Source organism: Hippocampus bargibanti, linkage group LG14 (assembly GCF_051943395.1).
Source record: "Hippocampus bargibanti isolate YZ-2025 linkage group LG14, ASM5194339v1, whole genome shotgun sequence".
Lineage (NCBI taxonomy): Eukaryota > Metazoa > Chordata > Actinopteri > Syngnathiformes > Syngnathidae > Hippocampus > Hippocampus bargibanti.
The window spans coordinates 9,025,885-9,044,286 of record NC_142747.1 but is presented as its reverse complement, the minus strand read 5'-3'; the positions used below and the strand labels follow the sequence as shown (position 1 = coordinate 9,044,286).

General features: G+C 42.1%; 2 protein-coding genes across 3 annotated transcripts in view; both read right to left on the bottom strand.

Moving 5' to 3' along the window:
- The window catches only part of kcnab1a (potassium voltage-gated channel subfamily A regulatory beta subunit 1a), a 33,209-nt gene extending 25,315 nt beyond the window's left edge, over window positions 1–7,894 (bottom strand). Inside the window, exon 1 of one of the 2 annotated variants that reach the window (XM_089013668.1) lies at window positions 7,479–7,894. In XM_089013668.1, coding sequence (XP_088869794.1) covers window positions 7,479–7,744 — 266 coding nt within the window. In that variant the 5' untranslated portion in view covers window positions 7,745–7,894. Of the gene's footprint in view, window positions 1–299; window positions 1,043–7,478 lie in introns of those variants that run through there. The other variant, XM_089013666.1, reaches the window with a different exon arrangement.
- A 2,416-nt stretch (window positions 7,895–10,310) lies between these two features.
- On the bottom strand, window positions 10,311–18,347 carry vmn2r1 (vomeronasal 2, receptor 1). Its single transcript, XM_089013560.1, has 14 exons — window positions 18,106–18,347; window positions 16,674–16,965; window positions 15,656–15,898; window positions 15,387–15,578; window positions 15,188–15,313; window positions 14,196–14,380; window positions 13,956–14,076; window positions 13,469–13,696; window positions 13,260–13,383; window positions 12,311–12,471; window positions 12,044–12,239; window positions 11,710–11,942; window positions 10,928–11,127; window positions 10,311–10,838 (listed from the first exon to the last, which is right to left on the bottom strand). The coding sequence occupies exons 1-14, from the start codon at window positions 18,327–18,329 to the stop codon at window positions 10,517–10,519; spliced, it is 2,847 nt and encodes a 948-aa protein (XP_088869686.1). The 5' UTR covers window positions 18,330–18,347; the 3' UTR covers window positions 10,311–10,516.
- Window positions 18,348–18,402: the final 55 nt, after the last annotated feature.

The window sequence follows — 18,402 nt, the reverse complement described above, 5'->3', positions numbered from 1 at the left end:
TGTCATTACACAACAATGACAAATACAATTATCAAAAACAAATGCGACCACAGAGGGAGAAGCATTGGCAATAACAAATCAGAATCAGAAAACCTCCGACAATGGGGAAATTTGCAATCTACAGCAGCAAAATTGAAAGAGCTGCGGTTGAAAATAAAAAAGTTCAATACAAAATAAGAGGTGTAATTTATTAATTTGCAATCAGCAACTATCTGTTCCAACCGGGAGGTGGAATATGTTTCAGAAGTATCAGTTTTGGAGTCCTGTATATATACACACACACATACACGCCGGGTTACCTGTACATCATCCCGGTCTGGCTCTTGATGGAGTCATGCAGCGAGAGCGTGTGGAAGTTAAGAAACTCCTCCAACTGTTTGAGGTCTCTCACACTGGGCTGTTTTTTGGCACTCCACAACATGAGAGGCACTTGTGCTCGGGGGTCTGATACCACACACGTCTGATCCGCCAGCCTCCCCTGACCGAGGTTCTGGGTCTGGATTGAGCTCTGCCTTCTGGACGCCTTCTGCTTGGGGTTGGGGATATCCGGGCATGTCGCTTTGTACAGATACATCTCGCTTGATCCGGTGTTTCAACCAAGTTTGCTGTGAGCGGGTCCCACGAATACGCACGCTCGTGATAATCCAGGTAGGCCTAACGCCCACACGGTGGTGGGCATGTGAGTCGGGCTCCGAGCAAAGTGAGTGATTTGTCTCTGGATGAATTCCCATATAGGTGAATCCTCTTGTTCAGAAAAAAAAGTCAAAGTAAGAAATGGCAAAAATTGCAGTTTATGTAAAAAAAGTCCATGATGAAAATGTGTTCTCCCACATAAGGGCTGTCACATATGGTCTGTGTGCACATGGAGATGAAGAGAGCAACACATACATGCACTCTCTATCTCTCCGCACTGTCTTTCGCGCCCAACACACATGCGCACACACACCGTAACTTTGCCCTCTGCAACAGCCAGTCTGCATTAGTAGCACGCTTTGGTTTTGCTCCCTATTAAACGGTCTGGGAATCTGGGACATTATTTTTTTTCCTCACCCTCCCTCCTGTTTTTCACTCTCGCCCTTTCTCTGTTGAGTTTGCCGCTTTCCATCTCTTTGCATCCTTTTACCCCTTCTCACCCCCACTTCTTCTTATCCTCAACCCCCAACCTCGCTTCCTCCGTCATTCCTCTTTTGTGTCCCAGTATTCCCTCTCTCCGTCACTTACTCATGATCTCCTCCATTGACTCTCATCCAGCGTTTCTTCCAACCATTCTCGGCTTCCGCGTTTGGATCATGACATTCTCAATGGTGTTTTTATTCTTATTTCCACATATTTTTCCTTTTGTTGTTTCTCTTCTGACGTTTCCACCTCTTTTAAACAAAATGCACGGTGACAACACACATACTGTACAAGCACACTGGCAGCCAACAAGCATGTAGTGCACATTTGCACACTGTCTGCGGGCAATGTTTTTGTAATGAAGTGAACCACGAAATATCACGAGGGAAGCCTCCACTTTGCTCTATTTGTACTTTCTCTCGCCATCTTTCTCACAGACTGGCACATAAACTCACACATTGAGAACATAGAGTATCACACCTTTGAACTCTAATTGGGATAAATGAATGAGATCATGTCTGTCTGTGTAGACTCTCAGTCATACATGAGTGGTCTATCGATGAAAAGGTTTCTTCAACCGTCATCTGTACTTCTTTGAAGGTGTCGGACGTTTCACTCCTCATCCGAAGAGCTTCGTCAGTGAACTAAAGTTGTGCTGGTACCTCTGGCCTTATATAAATATCCCAAATGGATAGAGATTGTGGTGCCAGACCACTGCTCTGATAAGTCCCTGCACTCGGGGTGGGGGCGCCGTAGACTGCTCCCTGAAGCAAACTGATTCCTTGTTTTGTTCTGTCTGATTACCTCTAATATCTATGCCTGGCTCTAATTGCCCCATTAGCTCTGGTATCACCTAATTAGCATGACTAAGCCTATGTGGTAACGACATAAGAAGTCTGTTGTAAGCGCTAACGAAACCTAATGCTTAATTTATCAAGGGCCAAAGGTACCAGCCTTTTAATCTAGATCATGTCTTGTTCTCCCAGAGGATTACGGAAAACAAAAGTGAGCACACCCCTAAGTGAAATGGTCAATTAACCTCTGCCATCATCTGATTCGAAAAGGTTTTGAGGTTCTTTTGAAGGACAGTCAAATCCCAATTGGATGTTTTTCCTCGCGTGCAAGTACACATGGTCAGCCTCTCAAAGGTTTCAAGACTAACAAAAGGGGCATCTGTGTCCATTGTTCTGCAGGATGAGTGGAAAAACTGATCCTGCTTGGCAGAAGCGATGTCAGCTGAGCTTTTGCAACGTGACTGTGTTTATAGTTGTAATAATAGACATGAGTGTACCTGTGCTGATTTTGTGCTCGGAGACGCCCAAAAGGGGGTGCTGTCGGGAAAAATAGTTACAATTTAGGCTTGGTGATGTCTGCTTGTCTTATGTGCATTTTAGAATGGATAAAAAGGTTGTGAAAAATAAAAATGAACTCATTCACTGCCTGACGATGTGCAAATATGTGTCCACTCCAGTGCCAGAGTTTTTGTCATTTTCACCCAAATTGCAGGACCCACAGAATATTGAGTTTTAGGACTACACAAACATTCAATGCAGCATAATAAACCTTAGACTATCTTCTTTCATCAGAAAAAAAATATGTTTACGTCAAGCTTACTTAATTCTGGAGTTATCTGCAGTGAAAGTGGGGGCGGCTGTCGAAAAGGCAAATACTGCCCCCTAATGGGAGAGAAAATCATTGCCAGAGGTCTGACCGGAGTTTGATCAACATCCTCCAGACAGAAAAACCAAAACCCGAACAAATTCAGGAATGGCGCTCCACGTCATGTTTTTCAATTCCTAAATAAATTCGTGAATGAGTTAAAAGTTGATTTATATGAATAAAATGTTCCTAAATTAAAGGCATATTCTTTTTATTATGAACTTTGCAGAGTGCCAAAGCGATGGTTGTAGGTGAGTTGAATTCACTTGCAAACATGCTCGCAACAGCGCAGTCTCCTCTCTCATCGCTCAACAGGCAGGCATTTTTGTCTGCAAAATCACCGTTATCGATACTGCTTCACCGTTACACCGTTCAGAAAAACAGTCCAATGATTGAATAGTCTTTTGACATTTTCCGATCATACAGTATTTCAAGCTACTAGCTATACATTCTCCAAATCTAAATTTACTTTAACGAAAAATTAGAGCAGAATACAATGCTTTGAGTTTTCAAATAATTAGCCTTGTTGTGCAATCAAACTGAAGTGAATCACAAGTGTATCCTCAAGCATTTCAACATCAGCTTCATGTTTCATGAGACTAATTAAGCTTTTATCCACGCCCCACCACCTCCACACACACACACTCAGTCCCACTACAACCGTGTGCAACGCGACACACGGTATCATTTTTCAGAATGAACAACCGAGTTGTTTGGGACAAAAGATGAAAAATGATTGAGTGTTTTTTTTTTTTTTCATATCTTAGATAGCGTGAAATCCGTTTAGTATTTTGTGAACATAAATGAAAAGCCTCTTTTCATTTCAGCTGGCGCTACGGCAGCAATAATTAAGCCAGTGATCAGTTTCCAGCCTTCAGGGAGTGTCCTGCTCCTATTTAAGACCAATGTGGTGGCCTACATATCCGACTAAAGCCCAGCGTTATCATTGGAGATCGAAACCTGCCTCATGCCAAAAAAATCACAGTAGGATCATAAGTGTCACACATAATAAAATAAAGAAATAAAAATTAAAAATTTCATAATACTTTGGAATTTGTAATACTGTGAGACCTTGGCTTACGAACTTAATTGGTTCCCAGACAGAGTGTGTAAGGCGAAAGGTGTGTATCCCAATTTTTTCCCCCCATAGGAAACCATTAAAATGAGAATAATCCGTTTCCAGGTCTCCATAAAATATAATTTTCAACTAAATAAGCCTAAAAACTACACACAACATACCTTATTCTATGTATAATAAAGGTGCTATTGTATTGTAATGAAAGAAATACACTGCACTATATAATAAAGTCACTTTATTTACATTTGTGATGGTCGTTGATGGCTCTTAATTGACACCTTTTGCTTTCTGACTTGTAAGATCTTACGAAACTGAGGCATCACATTATCATTCATCATGTTGATGATTCTCATCGTCTTTTCTGGATGGAACTGTTCAATAAAAGCCTGCACATCAACAACTGAATGGCCTGCTTCTGCTTGTCCTCTTGAAGGCAAATCAAATCCTCTGTGTTGAGGACCTCATTATGGTCAGCAACAAGCTCCTCGATGTCATTTGCATCCACTTCGAGTCCTGTAGGTGCTGGCAGAGATTTTATTACAACAAAAGACGCGAGTCCGATGATTCCACGGACGCGGAATAAAACGCGACAAAAGAAGGCGGGCGGGGCGATCCGTCCAGCCTGTCAAGCTAGGCAAAATAAAATGGCACACTCGCGATCCCGGAAAGCAACAAAGTTACGCGATCGCGGCTAACAATCACCTCGGGCAATGCAAACTCTTGGACTTGCCAGCACAAGACACAGCCAGGCGCGAGGCGCGTGTCGCTGGTGAGGTGACAGCGAGTCGTTGAAATTAAATGAAATTGAAGTGTCTTCTTCGGCTGGCGGAGGTCGTGAGCGGCGGCCCCGCCCTAGCTGTCAACTCGCACGTGACAATTTCGGTGTCAGTCACGTGAAAGCATCGACTAAATAACGCCTTTGTGTAAAGCTTTTAGGGGAAGGATGGTAGCAATGGTGGACGGTACCGGGCTCTTTATTTGTAGAATGGTCGTAGAAAGTTACTACATATATATGAAACAGACAGACAGACAGACAGACAAACAGACAGAGATACTTACATACATACAGCCATAAACACATAAATAATTAATTGACTAAATCAATAAATGTATAGATTTTACAAAACTGTAAACAATTTCAGGTCAGATTAAATGCAGGTGCGCTGCACAAAATACGATTCAAAATAATTTCACCGAGTGAGTACTTAAAAAGAAAAAAAAATCTTGCAATATCCTGTGTATTATCAAATTGGCATGAATAGTTTTTCAGGGGGGGAGGCATAAAAGCTATTTTTACCTCAGTTAAAGATCCCTGGGAAATCTGTGGTTATATTCTGTCCCAGTTTTAAATAGAACTGCTAACGGGCTCAAAGCATTTGCGTGCATGTGCGCGTCCGTACAGGCATTCGATGCCACACAAGCATTCGTGTGCTTGTGTACAGTATGTTTCTCCATACTGGTGCATCCAACAAACAACAATCTCGCCATAATTATAAGAATAATAATACCACAATAGCTCCAACTGCAAGTTACAATTGCAGACTAATGACTACAAACAACTTCCAGTGATGCAAAGCATGCAAAGGGTAAAGGTGACCTGCTTTTTTCATTTTATTTCATTTTTAATTTCTGTGAAAATGAGCCGAACTGCTTTGGGTGCAGTGTGCATGAACAGAAAAATATATCATTTAAATTAGGTGGTCCTTATTCATTCTGATCTTTCTGTTTTTCCAAATGAGTTCACGAACACTGTCAGAGAAACTGTGAAAGGGAGAAGGCGATGGGAGAACAAATGAATGTGGGGTTTTCAGCTTTGATGATAGCAGTGGGACACAGAGCACTTAAGCGTTTTTGTAACAAAAAACTGTGGGAAAAGGATGAAAGAGTCTACATTATCTACAAGCAAGGAACAAAGAGAAGGATAATGACTCCATTCTGAATTTCACAAGGCAGGGTTTGCAATCCTCATCTTGGAAGCGACGCTTAAAGACTCGATGTGCCCAACTCAGCGATCCCGCCACCTCCATTTGTTTTGTCACCATGGCGTTCGTCAACATCAACACGGTGGAATGCAACAGAGCTGATGCTGCCTTTGAGCAATAGAGCAAGATCAAGTGACATAACTCTTAAGTCGGGTCAGACTTTGGCGACACACAACACTCACAAATGAAATAATGAGCCACGAGAGGAAACACTTCATCATTGCGATGGCCTCGCCTCAAAATATATTATCTAAAGTAAGGAAAAGACATGCTAACAAAGGGTCCCAAGTTTTTTATTTTTCCAATAAATATGGGGGAAAAACAGCCACTTTCCTGTGAGGTTTGAATTACCGTATTTTCCAGTGCATAAGACGCATCGGAATATAAGGCGCACCCCCAATGGAAGGTATATTTTCAAACTTTTTCTGTATATAATTCTCACCGGACTATAAGGCGCACCTTTCATGAATGAAAAACGTTTACCAAATATAATACGTCTATTAATAGATAAGTGTTCTTCTACAGGGGAAATGAAAGTCGATGCCTGCTGACAGTAGATGTGACACCTGCTGTGACTCACAATTACTTCACATACATGTATAAGGCGCATCTGCGTATAAGGTGCAGAGTCATCTTTGGAAGAAAATGAACACTTTTGGGTCTGCCTTATACACCGGAAAATACGGTATTTTTTCCCCCTCATCCCAATATGTGGAGAAAACAGTTGCATCGTATTTGTCTTTTACTCATTCATTCACAAATTCATTTGGAAATTGAAAATATGATGTCGAGCGTCATTTCAGAATTTGTTTGCGTTTTGTTTTTTTCTTGTTTGGGTGCCGATAAAGCGCTTGCCATGACCTTGAGCAATGTTTTTTTTTCCTTTCCACAAGGGGGCAGTATTTACCTTTTGTCCATATTAGCATTTTGTTCATGCTTCAGCGGTTATTAAATCCCTATATAAACCAATATGTGTCTCTTGCATTGTATTTTGGACAGCCACCCTCATTTCAAGCTCATATAACTCCAGGCCAAAAGGAAATAACTTTTTTATACATTTTTTTTCTGATGAAACAAGAAAGTGTAAGGTATCTTACACTGCATTGAATGTTTATGTAGTCCTAAAATTCAATATTCTGTGCGTCTTTAAATTCGAGTGACAATGACAAAAACCCTGACACATTTTTGCACGTCTGGCAGTGAATGAGTTATGAATGAGTTGCTAAAGAGGCAGATTTTAGCGCAAATAGAGGTGAAATCCACAATTTGTGCCTAAAAAGCATTCAGTTGAGAATGAAGCGGCACAAGATACCCCAAGTATGGAACAAGATGACCATTGGCGTGAGCCATTGAGGACTTGGTAAATTACAAATTGTGAGTGAAATTGTGTTTTGTATCCAGTAGCTCTAGAACAAAAGCCAAGCAAGTGATTTCTGAGCTAGTTGGTGAGGAGACAAATGCAACAATGATCGTGGACTTCAGGCCACTATACCAGTTTTGGATATCATAACCCTCGCCGGTTGGGAGAGGAATTTATTGTCATGTAGATGGTGTATTTTTTTGTTGGTCATATTGTGCGCATTTTCATCACCCACCAATAAATATCTTGGGCAATGTCATGAATATGTACTGTCAGGACTCACCTGTAGGGCATTCCCGTCTTCTGGCTGACAGTTTCCTCTTTGCCCAGTCCAAACATTTTCTGGTACCAGTTGCTTTCCATCTCTCTGAGTATCGCTGCTCTGTTTTGATGAGGCGCCCCCGGTCGTCCAGAGCAGGCATTACACCTGACCTCCATGGGGTTCCCGGGAACTTTTGGCCCACCGGTGGAGCTAACTGAGTTTTCCCTGTGCATTGGAGGAGGTTGATGTCCTCCGACGCCACCTCCGCTGCTTCGGGCAGCTAACATGAGCCCAGGTCGTGCTCTCGATCAGACCACTCAAGGACAGATTTTGCAAATTCACCAACCTTGCCTACTTCTTCATGATCCACTGCTGTCTCCAAGTGTCATTACCTTCTCGGATGTGTTTCGCACGATCGCCTTCTTATTCTCAGCTTCGTATGTTACTGGAGAGTGCTCGCCGGCCTCTTATAGCATCATCCACCCTGAAACAGGATCCGGGTTTCCTCATCTCGTCATTGCTCTGCGCTGGCCTTAAAGGAGGGAAACAAACATGCCAGAGTGTCAACAATACACACATATAAAAACATGCTATTACGCTGAGATAAGTGTACACGCCGATGGTCAACTGTTTGAACATCTCAAGTTTTAATACTCGGTCACAAAAGTACAGACAGTACAAGTAAGTTAGAACTCCAAACGATGAGAGTATTTCTGTTGGGAAGTTGACATACACGTAAACTGGCACGCTCAATAATTTTTTTCAACGACAACTCTATATTTACACCCCTTCTAGGCTTTAAACACCATTCCTCGTGTCACAAGACTGAGTTGGTGTTTGAGGAGTACAAAGTACACTCATCTGACATCTCCCAACAACAAGTATTATTGATATATTGATATCCAGTATCTACAATTTTAAAACCATCTCTCGGTGAAAAATACAATGAAATAGCACAAACATGTACTTAGCTTTTAAATGTCAGCAGAGGAGTTCCTGTGTGAGGAATAGAAGTGTCCGTATGTAAAGAAACACTTTTGGGTGAAGTATTAGCCCGACGGAAATGACAACATCCAAGTGTGCAGGCCGTTGATGAACGGCAAATGACAGATGAGCAAAATTTACTGGTGCACCCATAAAGGCCAGAAATGTCAATCTGATAGTGAATTGTTGACAACCTTGATATACTGTACAGCAGGGGTGTCCAAACCGTTTGCAAATTGAGCCAGATTGGGTGTGTTAAAAATATGGGGGGGGGCAACCTTGGCGGACCTTCTTTACATATAACAGCAATTAATTTAGCCATTTTGTGTTTCACATTTGCTTTTTAATTTCAACCATCTTAAGCATGTGTTTTGGTTCATTTGAATCATGCATATCAAAAGTAAATTGACATTGGCAGTCAACTTTCCCCCTTTGGTTGATTGTCGCCATACTGTATGTATTAGAAAATTGGGGGGCTCATTCCATCAAACTCATGTAATGATTTGATGTTCCTAATTTAGCCTCTCGGTGGCAGCACTGTGCACACACAGGTAACAGTGCTACATGTACAGTACTGCCCAATGTATTAATTCTACATCGGAATCAGACTCATCTTTATTGGCCAAGTATGAAGAACACACAAGGAATTTGTCTTCAGTAGAACACACTGCACTAATATCATGACAAATAAGTATGGAGGACACTAATAAAGGCTAATCTAATCTCTTAATATAAATGGTACCTCTTGGGAACAACTGTGAGACAATGTGCCAAGTATCAAGCAGACAGTGGTTCAAGTGAGTACAGCGCTGGAGCTACAATGATTATAACGGGATGCTGTTCCACATGGTTGTGCAAAATTACAAAGAGGCACGATACGTACAGTTATACAGTAAAGTCTCGTTATATCGATATTCAAGGGAGTCCGAAAAAATATCGATATAACCGGGACTATCGATATATCCGACCCTGTTTGCATGTAGTTTTCTCCGTGCGTGCATAGAAATAGTATCGATATAACCAGGACTATCGATATATCCGATATCGATATAACGAGACTTTACTGTATTTGTGTTACTGTTTCGAGTTAATGGCTAGGGGGTAGACGCTATTTAAATGTAAGCTGGATTTGGTCCGCATGGATTGGTAGTGCAGGCCTGAGGGGAGTAGCTGGAAAAGGTGGTGGACAGGGTGCGGAGGGTCCATGCGGGCTAGACGTTATTGTTTTTATGACAGAGGCTGCAGGCCGGATGAAAATTCAATTTGGGCCACATTTGTGCTGAACTTTGGATGTGCTGATATACATGATATACACCCCCTGTTGGAGGTTACCAATAAACGCGTATAACCCTAATGAATATAAGTGGATTATAAAATTTACATTTTTTGCCATGAAAAGGTCAAGTAAAATCCTCCTGCCCTTTTATATGCATTTCCCTTGGTTGACACAGCAATTGCGTCAAAGTCATGACACATCGGCACACCCGTGATGGTGCATATGAGCACGTTTTAACATGATTTAACAGCTGTCCCAGTTTGTGAGTGAGCAAAGAAATTCTTTCACCTCTGTGTCACCTGCAGGATTCATCATGGTGCACACTAACAACTTTGATTGGGCACATCAAAGCGTTGCTGATTCCTGGAAAAGCAGATGCTCGTAAAAGTTGTCATTTGCTGTTACATTCTACGAGTTAGAACATTGTAAGATGATGATCATGACATGTTTTGAATTTTATTTTATTTTTGTCAAACTTCACACTTGAACAACCCTTTTGAATGTATCCAATGCCACTAGTACAGTACAAGTACCAGTCAAAAATATAATGGCATTTATGTTATAAGCTTATGTTAAAAAATGCACTTTATGGATGACTTGAATGTAATTGGCTAAAAAACAGTAAACACATTTTCAAATATTAATGACACGGATGGTCTTATAAGGTCTAAAGCGGTTGATGCAGTAAATAAGATAAAGCCACATTTTCTTCCATTTGCCAAGTGCATTTTTTGGTCTATAAAGTGTTCATTTTACTGTAACATAGAATCTAATTTCGCCCTGCTTAGCAACATTACATCTAATCATCATAAACAGTTGATGCGATTGTAGAGTTGACCTCAGTGGCGGAGGTAGCAAGTGACGCCGATGTCCCGGTGAAGGTTCCATCGCGTGGTTTGTCGTGAGGTCTCATCATCTCCTCGGTGTTGCGTTCGGGTTTGAGGAGGAGGATATAGCACTTTGGCAAGAAGATGCAGCTGAGCAGCCCAAAGCTCGACGCCAGGATGGCAAAAATCTGGACGGCCACCATGAACTTGCCTCGTGTGCTGAGATAAGCCGGAACGAAGGAAATCCACACGATGAAGAAAACCAGCATGCCGAAGGTCACACACTTGGCTTCACTGGAACACCCCATCGGATATTTGCATGAAACCAAACGGTTATGACGTTTTTTTTCTTTACTTCACTGGAGAAATGTCTGCTCACCCACCTGAAATGATCTTCCAATTTCCGGGCCAGGAAAGCGAAAAAGAAAGCCAGCAGAGCCAGTAGGATATCATAGGCAAAGATACAACAGATGAAGACCACAGAACCTTCATTGCACTCCAGAATTATCTTTACGTTCTGAGCTGAAGTGTTCTTCACAGGATAGGGCGGCAGGAGGATGAGCCACACGGTACAAGCTAATGCCTAAGTGGGAAATTGTTTGTTCAAAATTGCACAACAAAGCATATTACGTCATACGAGTGCTACCACAAGATCAAAGATATCACAGACAATTTGCACTGGGGGCACAAAAGCGGGTTTGCCATCACGGTTCACTTTATATTGTGGGTCACTCTTAGGGAGAAATGCTCTAAGCTATTTTATTGACTGTCAAAATATGCAGGTTATCATGAACCGACACGTTCATAGTAAAAAATTGAAGAGTTTAATGTATTATTTCTTAAGTTTCTTCAAGTCACTTTATTTCCAGGTGAACGGCACCCTCGACTGGACATGTAGTAAATCACACCACACTCGCAGCTGTGGATTGATTCAAACGTAACACCACTGAAAGCCCTTGGAGTGACATGCACGGCCCACCATTGAAATTTTGTACGCTATTTTATTGACTGTCAAAAAAGGAAAGTTAACCGCGATAGCAGAAATCAGTCAAATGGTAAATATCTGAATGATCGTGATGTACCAAACTCACGTCCTTGAGAGCTTTGAAAGGAAATGTATTATTATCATTCTGCGATAAATGAAGGATGCACTTTTGTTCTTTACCTGAATCAATGTGGCCACGCTCGCTATCGCCCTCTGGTGGGCAAATGTGATTCTGTCAGGTTTGACACGACCAGCGACATCATTGAGATTTCTTGTGTTGGTTGCGATGACATCGGGGCCGCCACTATTGGCTGCTGCTTCAGCTGCGGCTTTGGCGGCTTTGGAAGCAGCCTTCGCCTTGGCACGGGCTGCTTTCAGAGCCTGAGCTCTGAGCATCAGTAATGCTGCCTTGCCTGGGGAGAATGATAACGATAATAGACCCAAGAAAATCAGTCACACAGAAGGCGGACGGGACTGCCATGAGCTCTCACACGTGTATTTTCTCCTGCCTTACCCATGATGGAGGAAAGGCACAGTGCAAAGCCCAGAGCCAGAGCCACTTGGCTGGTCATGCAGCTCCAGTGTTGAGGCTCCCCCAAGAAGACGATGGAGCAGAGGAAGGTCACCATCAGCGAGAAGAGAAGCGAGAAGCTCAGCAGAGCATCGTTGGCTTTCACCAGGGGAGTGCCAACATGTAAAGCAAAGATCACCTACAAATCGGCGACACTTTTAACATAGCGCCTCAGTCGTATAAGAGGAGGCTTTGTTTGCGTATTCTCACCGCCACAACGATGGTGATAAGGGCCCCAAAAGCAGCGATGACGATGAGAGTGATCCCAAGAGGTTCTCCAAAAGCCAGGAACTCAATGATCTTGGGCACGCAGGCATCGTGAGCATCATTGGACCAGTGATCACCGCTGCACAGGACACACTCCCGGGCGTCTGTCCAACAACAAAACGCCACCGGCTTCAAACTGTCATCACCACATATAACATCAGTTTGTAAAAATTCAATTGAATGAATGAATTACTATTATGATCATCTTCAATTTATTTGAAATAGCATGCTGCTGACTCTGCAAATGTGTTTAGTTTTTTTTTACTTCCACCCCTCAAAAGTTTTTTTTTTTAAATCTGAATCCAGACGTGCAAAAATGTCTCCACTCCAGTGCCAGAGTTTTTGTCATTTTCACTTGAATTCCAGGACCCACAGAATATTGAGTTTTAGGACTATATAAACATTCAATGCAGCGTAAGAAACCTTAGACTCTTTTCTTTCATCAGAAAAAAAGAGTTGATTCCTAAATTATGGAGTCTGGAGTTATATGAGCTTGAAATGAGGATGGCTATCCAAAATACAATACAATGCAATACATACATATTGCTTTATATCACACTTTAACAACAACTGAAGCTGGAACAAAACGCTAACATGGAAAAAAGGGAAATGCAAGCCAGCACTTTATCAGCCCCCAGGCATGAAAAAACCAAACCCGAACAAATTTGGGAATGGCGCTCTACGTAATATTTTCAATTGCCGAATAAAATTGTCAATGGCACTGAATGAGTTAAAAACGAAAATAGTTTACAGGTTATTTTGCTTGGTCTCTTTTTTTTTTTTTTTTTTTTTTTTTCACAAAAAAAGACAAGGAAAAGGAAAGTGTAGATTATTTTTCAAATACTGTCAACTGTGTTTTATATTTTTAGAAGGATTTGTAGAGGATACAGACTTGTCGTGTTGCTAATCTCGCCATCGACACACGGAATGCAGTCAAAGCAGCAAACTGGCTCTCCCTGTCGGATCCCTTTCCTGGTACCAGGCATGCAGTTCTCACTGCAAACTGATTGAGGAGGCTGAAGAGCACAAATGCACATAAATAACTTTGAAATCATGAAAACAACCATGACTCATTTGAACATCACTCATTTGAACACTGACCTCCAATGCTTCATTGTTCCAAACAATGGAATCATTGATAATGGTCATACTGTGCTCTGGAGCCACAGAACCGTTGTAGTGACCCACAGTCACGTAAGATATTTCCCCATTGCTATCGACTCTCCAGTTGATGATGTCGTAAAAGCCCTCCACATCTCCGTCAGTGAAATAGACCTCCTCATCGGTGTGTGGCACTTTAAAGCGTACGTTCTTCAGGTAGTACATCAACTACAAACATGTGTTAGAGCGCAATCAAACACAACACATGAGCAAAATTTCAAAAATGACCAAAATTCACTTCTTATTGTTAATGGCACAGTACATGCTGCACGCTAAAAGTTTAAACCCGATACAGCGACGAGGTCAACTGCGATTAAACCGTTCCTGTCATTTTGAATAGCATTGAACCCCAAAGCCGAAAAATGGAAAGCAGATGGGCACGTATTTTTTGCCTGATTGTAAGCATCTCAAAAAGAAAAGCGTGCACCTGCCATGGCTCAAACTTGGTGATGTCAGCACAGCCTATCCCAATGAACGGCCCCTCTCCCGGCTTGCAGTGCTCCAAATTGTGCAAAGCATTGGCGACGGCGTACACCGCCTTGTACACACTATTGTAAGACAATGCAGTTGACTCATTACAATGATGATTGGCATAGATAAAAGTTACATTTGTCAAGAGACTGCATCATCAAGTCTTTCGTGCAATATTAGCAGCATGTGAAGTGACCTGTAGGTGATTCGCAGCTGGGAGACGTCGGAGTACGTGTTGTTAAGATGAGCCAGGGATTCACTGCCGGTACACAAACCGCCGAGAACAACTTCCACTGCCTTGGTCATTGTCCCATTGAATGCTTTGGCAGTCTCTTTGGCCGTTCTTAGAGCTTTACCATAATGTAACGTGCAGTTGAACAGCTGGAAGACACACATGGAAATAATCAGTAAGTGTTGGTTTATGAGAGGTGGAAAAAATACTCAAAATCTGTACTCATATTAATAAATAAACATGAGACCTAACTAGATAAATAAATAAATAATTGATTGGGAGGAATGTCTGCGCCATTTGACTGTCATCGCTGGACAGCTCTGGGGTGGTTGTGCTTTTTGCGCCTCTAATGGGCAGCATTTTCCCTGCCCCGCTTTTTTCAGTGGAGGAGCCCGTAGTCAAAAGAAAGAAGCGTCAGCGCAGGGCGCCGATGCGTATGTGGAAGTGGTGCGGCTTGGAATTGAAGCGGATTTACGTGGGACAGGAGATGTGAGACAATTTCTTTTGTCAATGGATGCTACAACTTTGTGTTTGCTTTCAACATTTAGCTTGTAGTAGACATGCACATTCCACCATGACGTCCCTGATTACTGGTGAAAAGGACGCTTTGATCCTATCCTCTTTCATCTAGAACTGCTTCATACAACAAAGAGGGTGCAGAAAGTGCTTAAGATTGAATGACTGCGTCTTTGTGTTGTCATATTTGATAGACTGTTTTTATACACATACTATCAATATTATTTTGTTGTTTTGTTATTTTAGACTTCAAGATGGTGCCGCAAGAGTGACTGCTTTTCCAGCAACTCCTGTATTTTGTTTTTCTGCTTCTTCCTTTCCTCTTCCTTCCATAACTTTGCTAACATTGCAAGACTAATAAAGGCTAATCAAATCCAATACAACTAAATAAATAAATAAATAAATCAGAACTATTGCCGGTTGGGAGAACCATTGCTGACCTCCTCCCAAAATTCCTCGGTCAGAGGATCGGCATAAGGGTCCAGATCCAGTAAATGTCGATGCAGACCAGGGATATCGGCCCTTTGCACACCGAAGCCAATGGTGCCGCCCAGCACAGGGCTCACCTGGACACAAAAAAAAGTTGAGCACATATCGACATAGGATGCTCAAAGTGGTTTTCAAAATGCGGACTCTTACTCCAGGTTGGTTGATAAGAGCTGATGTGACCCAAGCCTCGCTTGCGATCCAAGTGCGGTTGGTCACATTTTGCCGTACCAGCTCATGTACCAGAGGACTGAGGTCTACGTCCGATGAAAAGACTACAATGATCTTAGCCGTGGACTCAATAATGGTTTGGACGATTCGCTCAATGTCCCTTGGGGAATTGACCTGAGATTTCCAGGGGGTGAATAACACACACGCGCAGTCAGATGAATGATCACAAACCAAATGTGCACGATACGTACCTTTGGCAGAGTTTCGGAGAAGGAGATACAGACGCCGGCCTCTTCCACCTGCTCTTTGAAGTCTTTGATGCCATATTTTCCGTAGTCATCGTCCGCAGCCACGGTTCCAACCCAGGTCCACCCGAAGTGCAGCACCAGCTGGGCCATGGCGCTTGACTGGTGGATGTCATTGGGAACGGTTCTCAGAAAGGTGGGGAACTGGAACTTGCTGTTTAGGGCTGAGCAGGTTGAGGAGTAGCTGACCTAAAGAATGGGCCAATCAATAGGAGGCTGTGAACTTCAGATATCTGCCAAACAATGATGGAAAGTACACTTTCGTTTGCTAAAAAAAACTAAACAATTAATCAATTGATTAATTAACTCATTCACTGCCATTCCCAAATTTATTTTGGAATTGAAAATATGACATCGTGTGCCATTTCTGAATTTGTTCGGGTGTTGGTTTTTCTTGCTTGCGTTTCAAGCTTCGGTCAGACCTCTGGCAATGTTTTCCCCTCCCAAGAGGGGGCAGCACTGACCTTTTTTACAGCTGCCCCCATTTCAAGCTCAGATAACTCCATACCCATGTAAGTTAGGAATTACCTCTTTATTTCTGATGAAAGAAGAGAGTTTAATGTTTCTTACGCTAGATTGAATGTTTATGTCGTCCTAAAACTCAACATTCTGGGGGTCCTGGATTTTGAGTCAAAATGACATGCTGGCCCTGGAGTGGACACATATTTGCACATGACTGGCAGTGGATGAGTTAATCAACTAGGTAATTAATTAAATAAATAAATAAATAAAAAGAGCAACACGAAAATACAACAAAACCTCACATTTCTCAGCTGCTTTTATTTTCTTTAGTTGCAACTTCACTTACATGAGCAAAGTGACTGACAGTTTGAACATGGAAGCGATTATTTCAAATTGGTGAGAATTTAGTCGAAAATATTTCATCCAACAAACCAAACGATCCAACAATAGACTTTCTTCTACATTGATATTGCATTTTTATTGCAATAAATTGATTGCATACCTGTGGGAAATGGTAGAGTCCCAGGATCCTGGCAGTGGCGATGGACAAGTCAGATCCGCCCGCCCCAACGAGAGCAGCCAGGGGAGCCTCCGTGCCACAGCGGTAATTGGGCACTGCCTCATCTTGGCCGGTCAAATAAGTGAGGGTGCCCTCCACGGCCTTGGAGATGGTGAAGCAGGAGTCGTAGATGACGTAGCCCAGGTCGGTGTTGGGCAGCAGATCTTCCATCTTGTTTATTTCATTGATGGCAAACAGCATGGTCTGGGTCCAGCGGAATGTGCGATAATTCATTCTAGCGTTGTGAAGGCAGGATGAGGCCCACGTTATATTACGATAGGTTTGACTTTTAAAGCCCCCCAATAAATAAATAAACAAATAAATAAATAACATTGAAAAAAATGTTTACCTTGTTTTTTTAATAATTGCTGCATTTTTGTTTTGACATTTTGATCTGTCAAAACTCCAATCACACAGTTGTGATGTGACAGGCAGACAAACAGAATCGACATCTTTTATACTTTATCATGTTATCTGTGGTTTTTTGTGTGCTTGTCTTGTGATTGTAAAGTGTCCTTGAGAGTTTTGAAAGGCGCTTATATGTAAAATGTATTATGATCATTTTCCACCTTGAATTGATTTAATTGGTTGTTCAGCTAAATGTTGATTTGTTTCAAAGCTTTGAATTTGATTAGCCAACCAAGACATTAAAAATATGTCATTTTTTTGTAGAGATACTAATTTAAAACCTTCCACTTACGTCAACTTCAGATAATTAATGGCAACAGCTGCACTGCCCACAGAGGGCATATTAACAATCTTCAGAATCGTGTTAGCTAATTGGCTAATTGGTCCCTGAGACGCTGCACTGTGACTTCCCAGGGAGACATTAAGTGCTTGAATCAATTTCAAAATCTCAGTTCAAGCACAGATAAGAATAAGAGACTTTGAGCTGGACAAAAAATAATAATAATAATAAAAAAAAAACATAACCCGCTGCACATTTAATTAATTCATTCACTGCGATTCCCAAATTTATTGGGGAATTGAAAATATGACGTGGAGCACCATTCCCAAATTTGTTAGGGTTTTGTTTTGTCATGCTTGGGTGCCGATAAAGCACTGGACAGAGCTCCGTCAATGTTTCCACGAGAGGGTAGCCTTTGCTTTTTGGACAGCCGCCCCCATTTCAAGTTCAGGTAACCCCAGACCCATATAACTTAGGAATTAACAACTTTACCCGATGAAACAAGAAAGTGTAAGATTTCTTACGCTGTATTGAATGTTTATGTAGTCCTAAAACTCAATATTCTGTGGGTCATGGAATTTGAGTGAAAATGACAACAACCCTGGCGCTGGAGTGGACAGATTTTTGCACATCATCTGGCAGTGAATGAGTTAAAAAAGACTGAAAAGACACAAAAATCCGACTCACCCTTCGCACCAGGAGGACACAGGAAGCCGTGAAGTGTTCCCCGCGCTGGAAGCAAGGCGCATGTGGACAGGAAACATCCCGCCAATGATGACCTTCTTCTTCTCCACATCCTTGTAGCCATTCAGGTTGAACTTGGCCGTCAGTTTGCACGTGGCCTCTGTGGAAGAAAAGGCGTTAAAGTGGAAAAAGACAATTAATCCCAACAAAAGGCAGTAGGATTCCATACTGAGGCGATGCAAACAAGCCAAAAGAGCTTTGCGGTGGGTAAGGACGTTGGAGGAAGCAGGCAGAGGCATC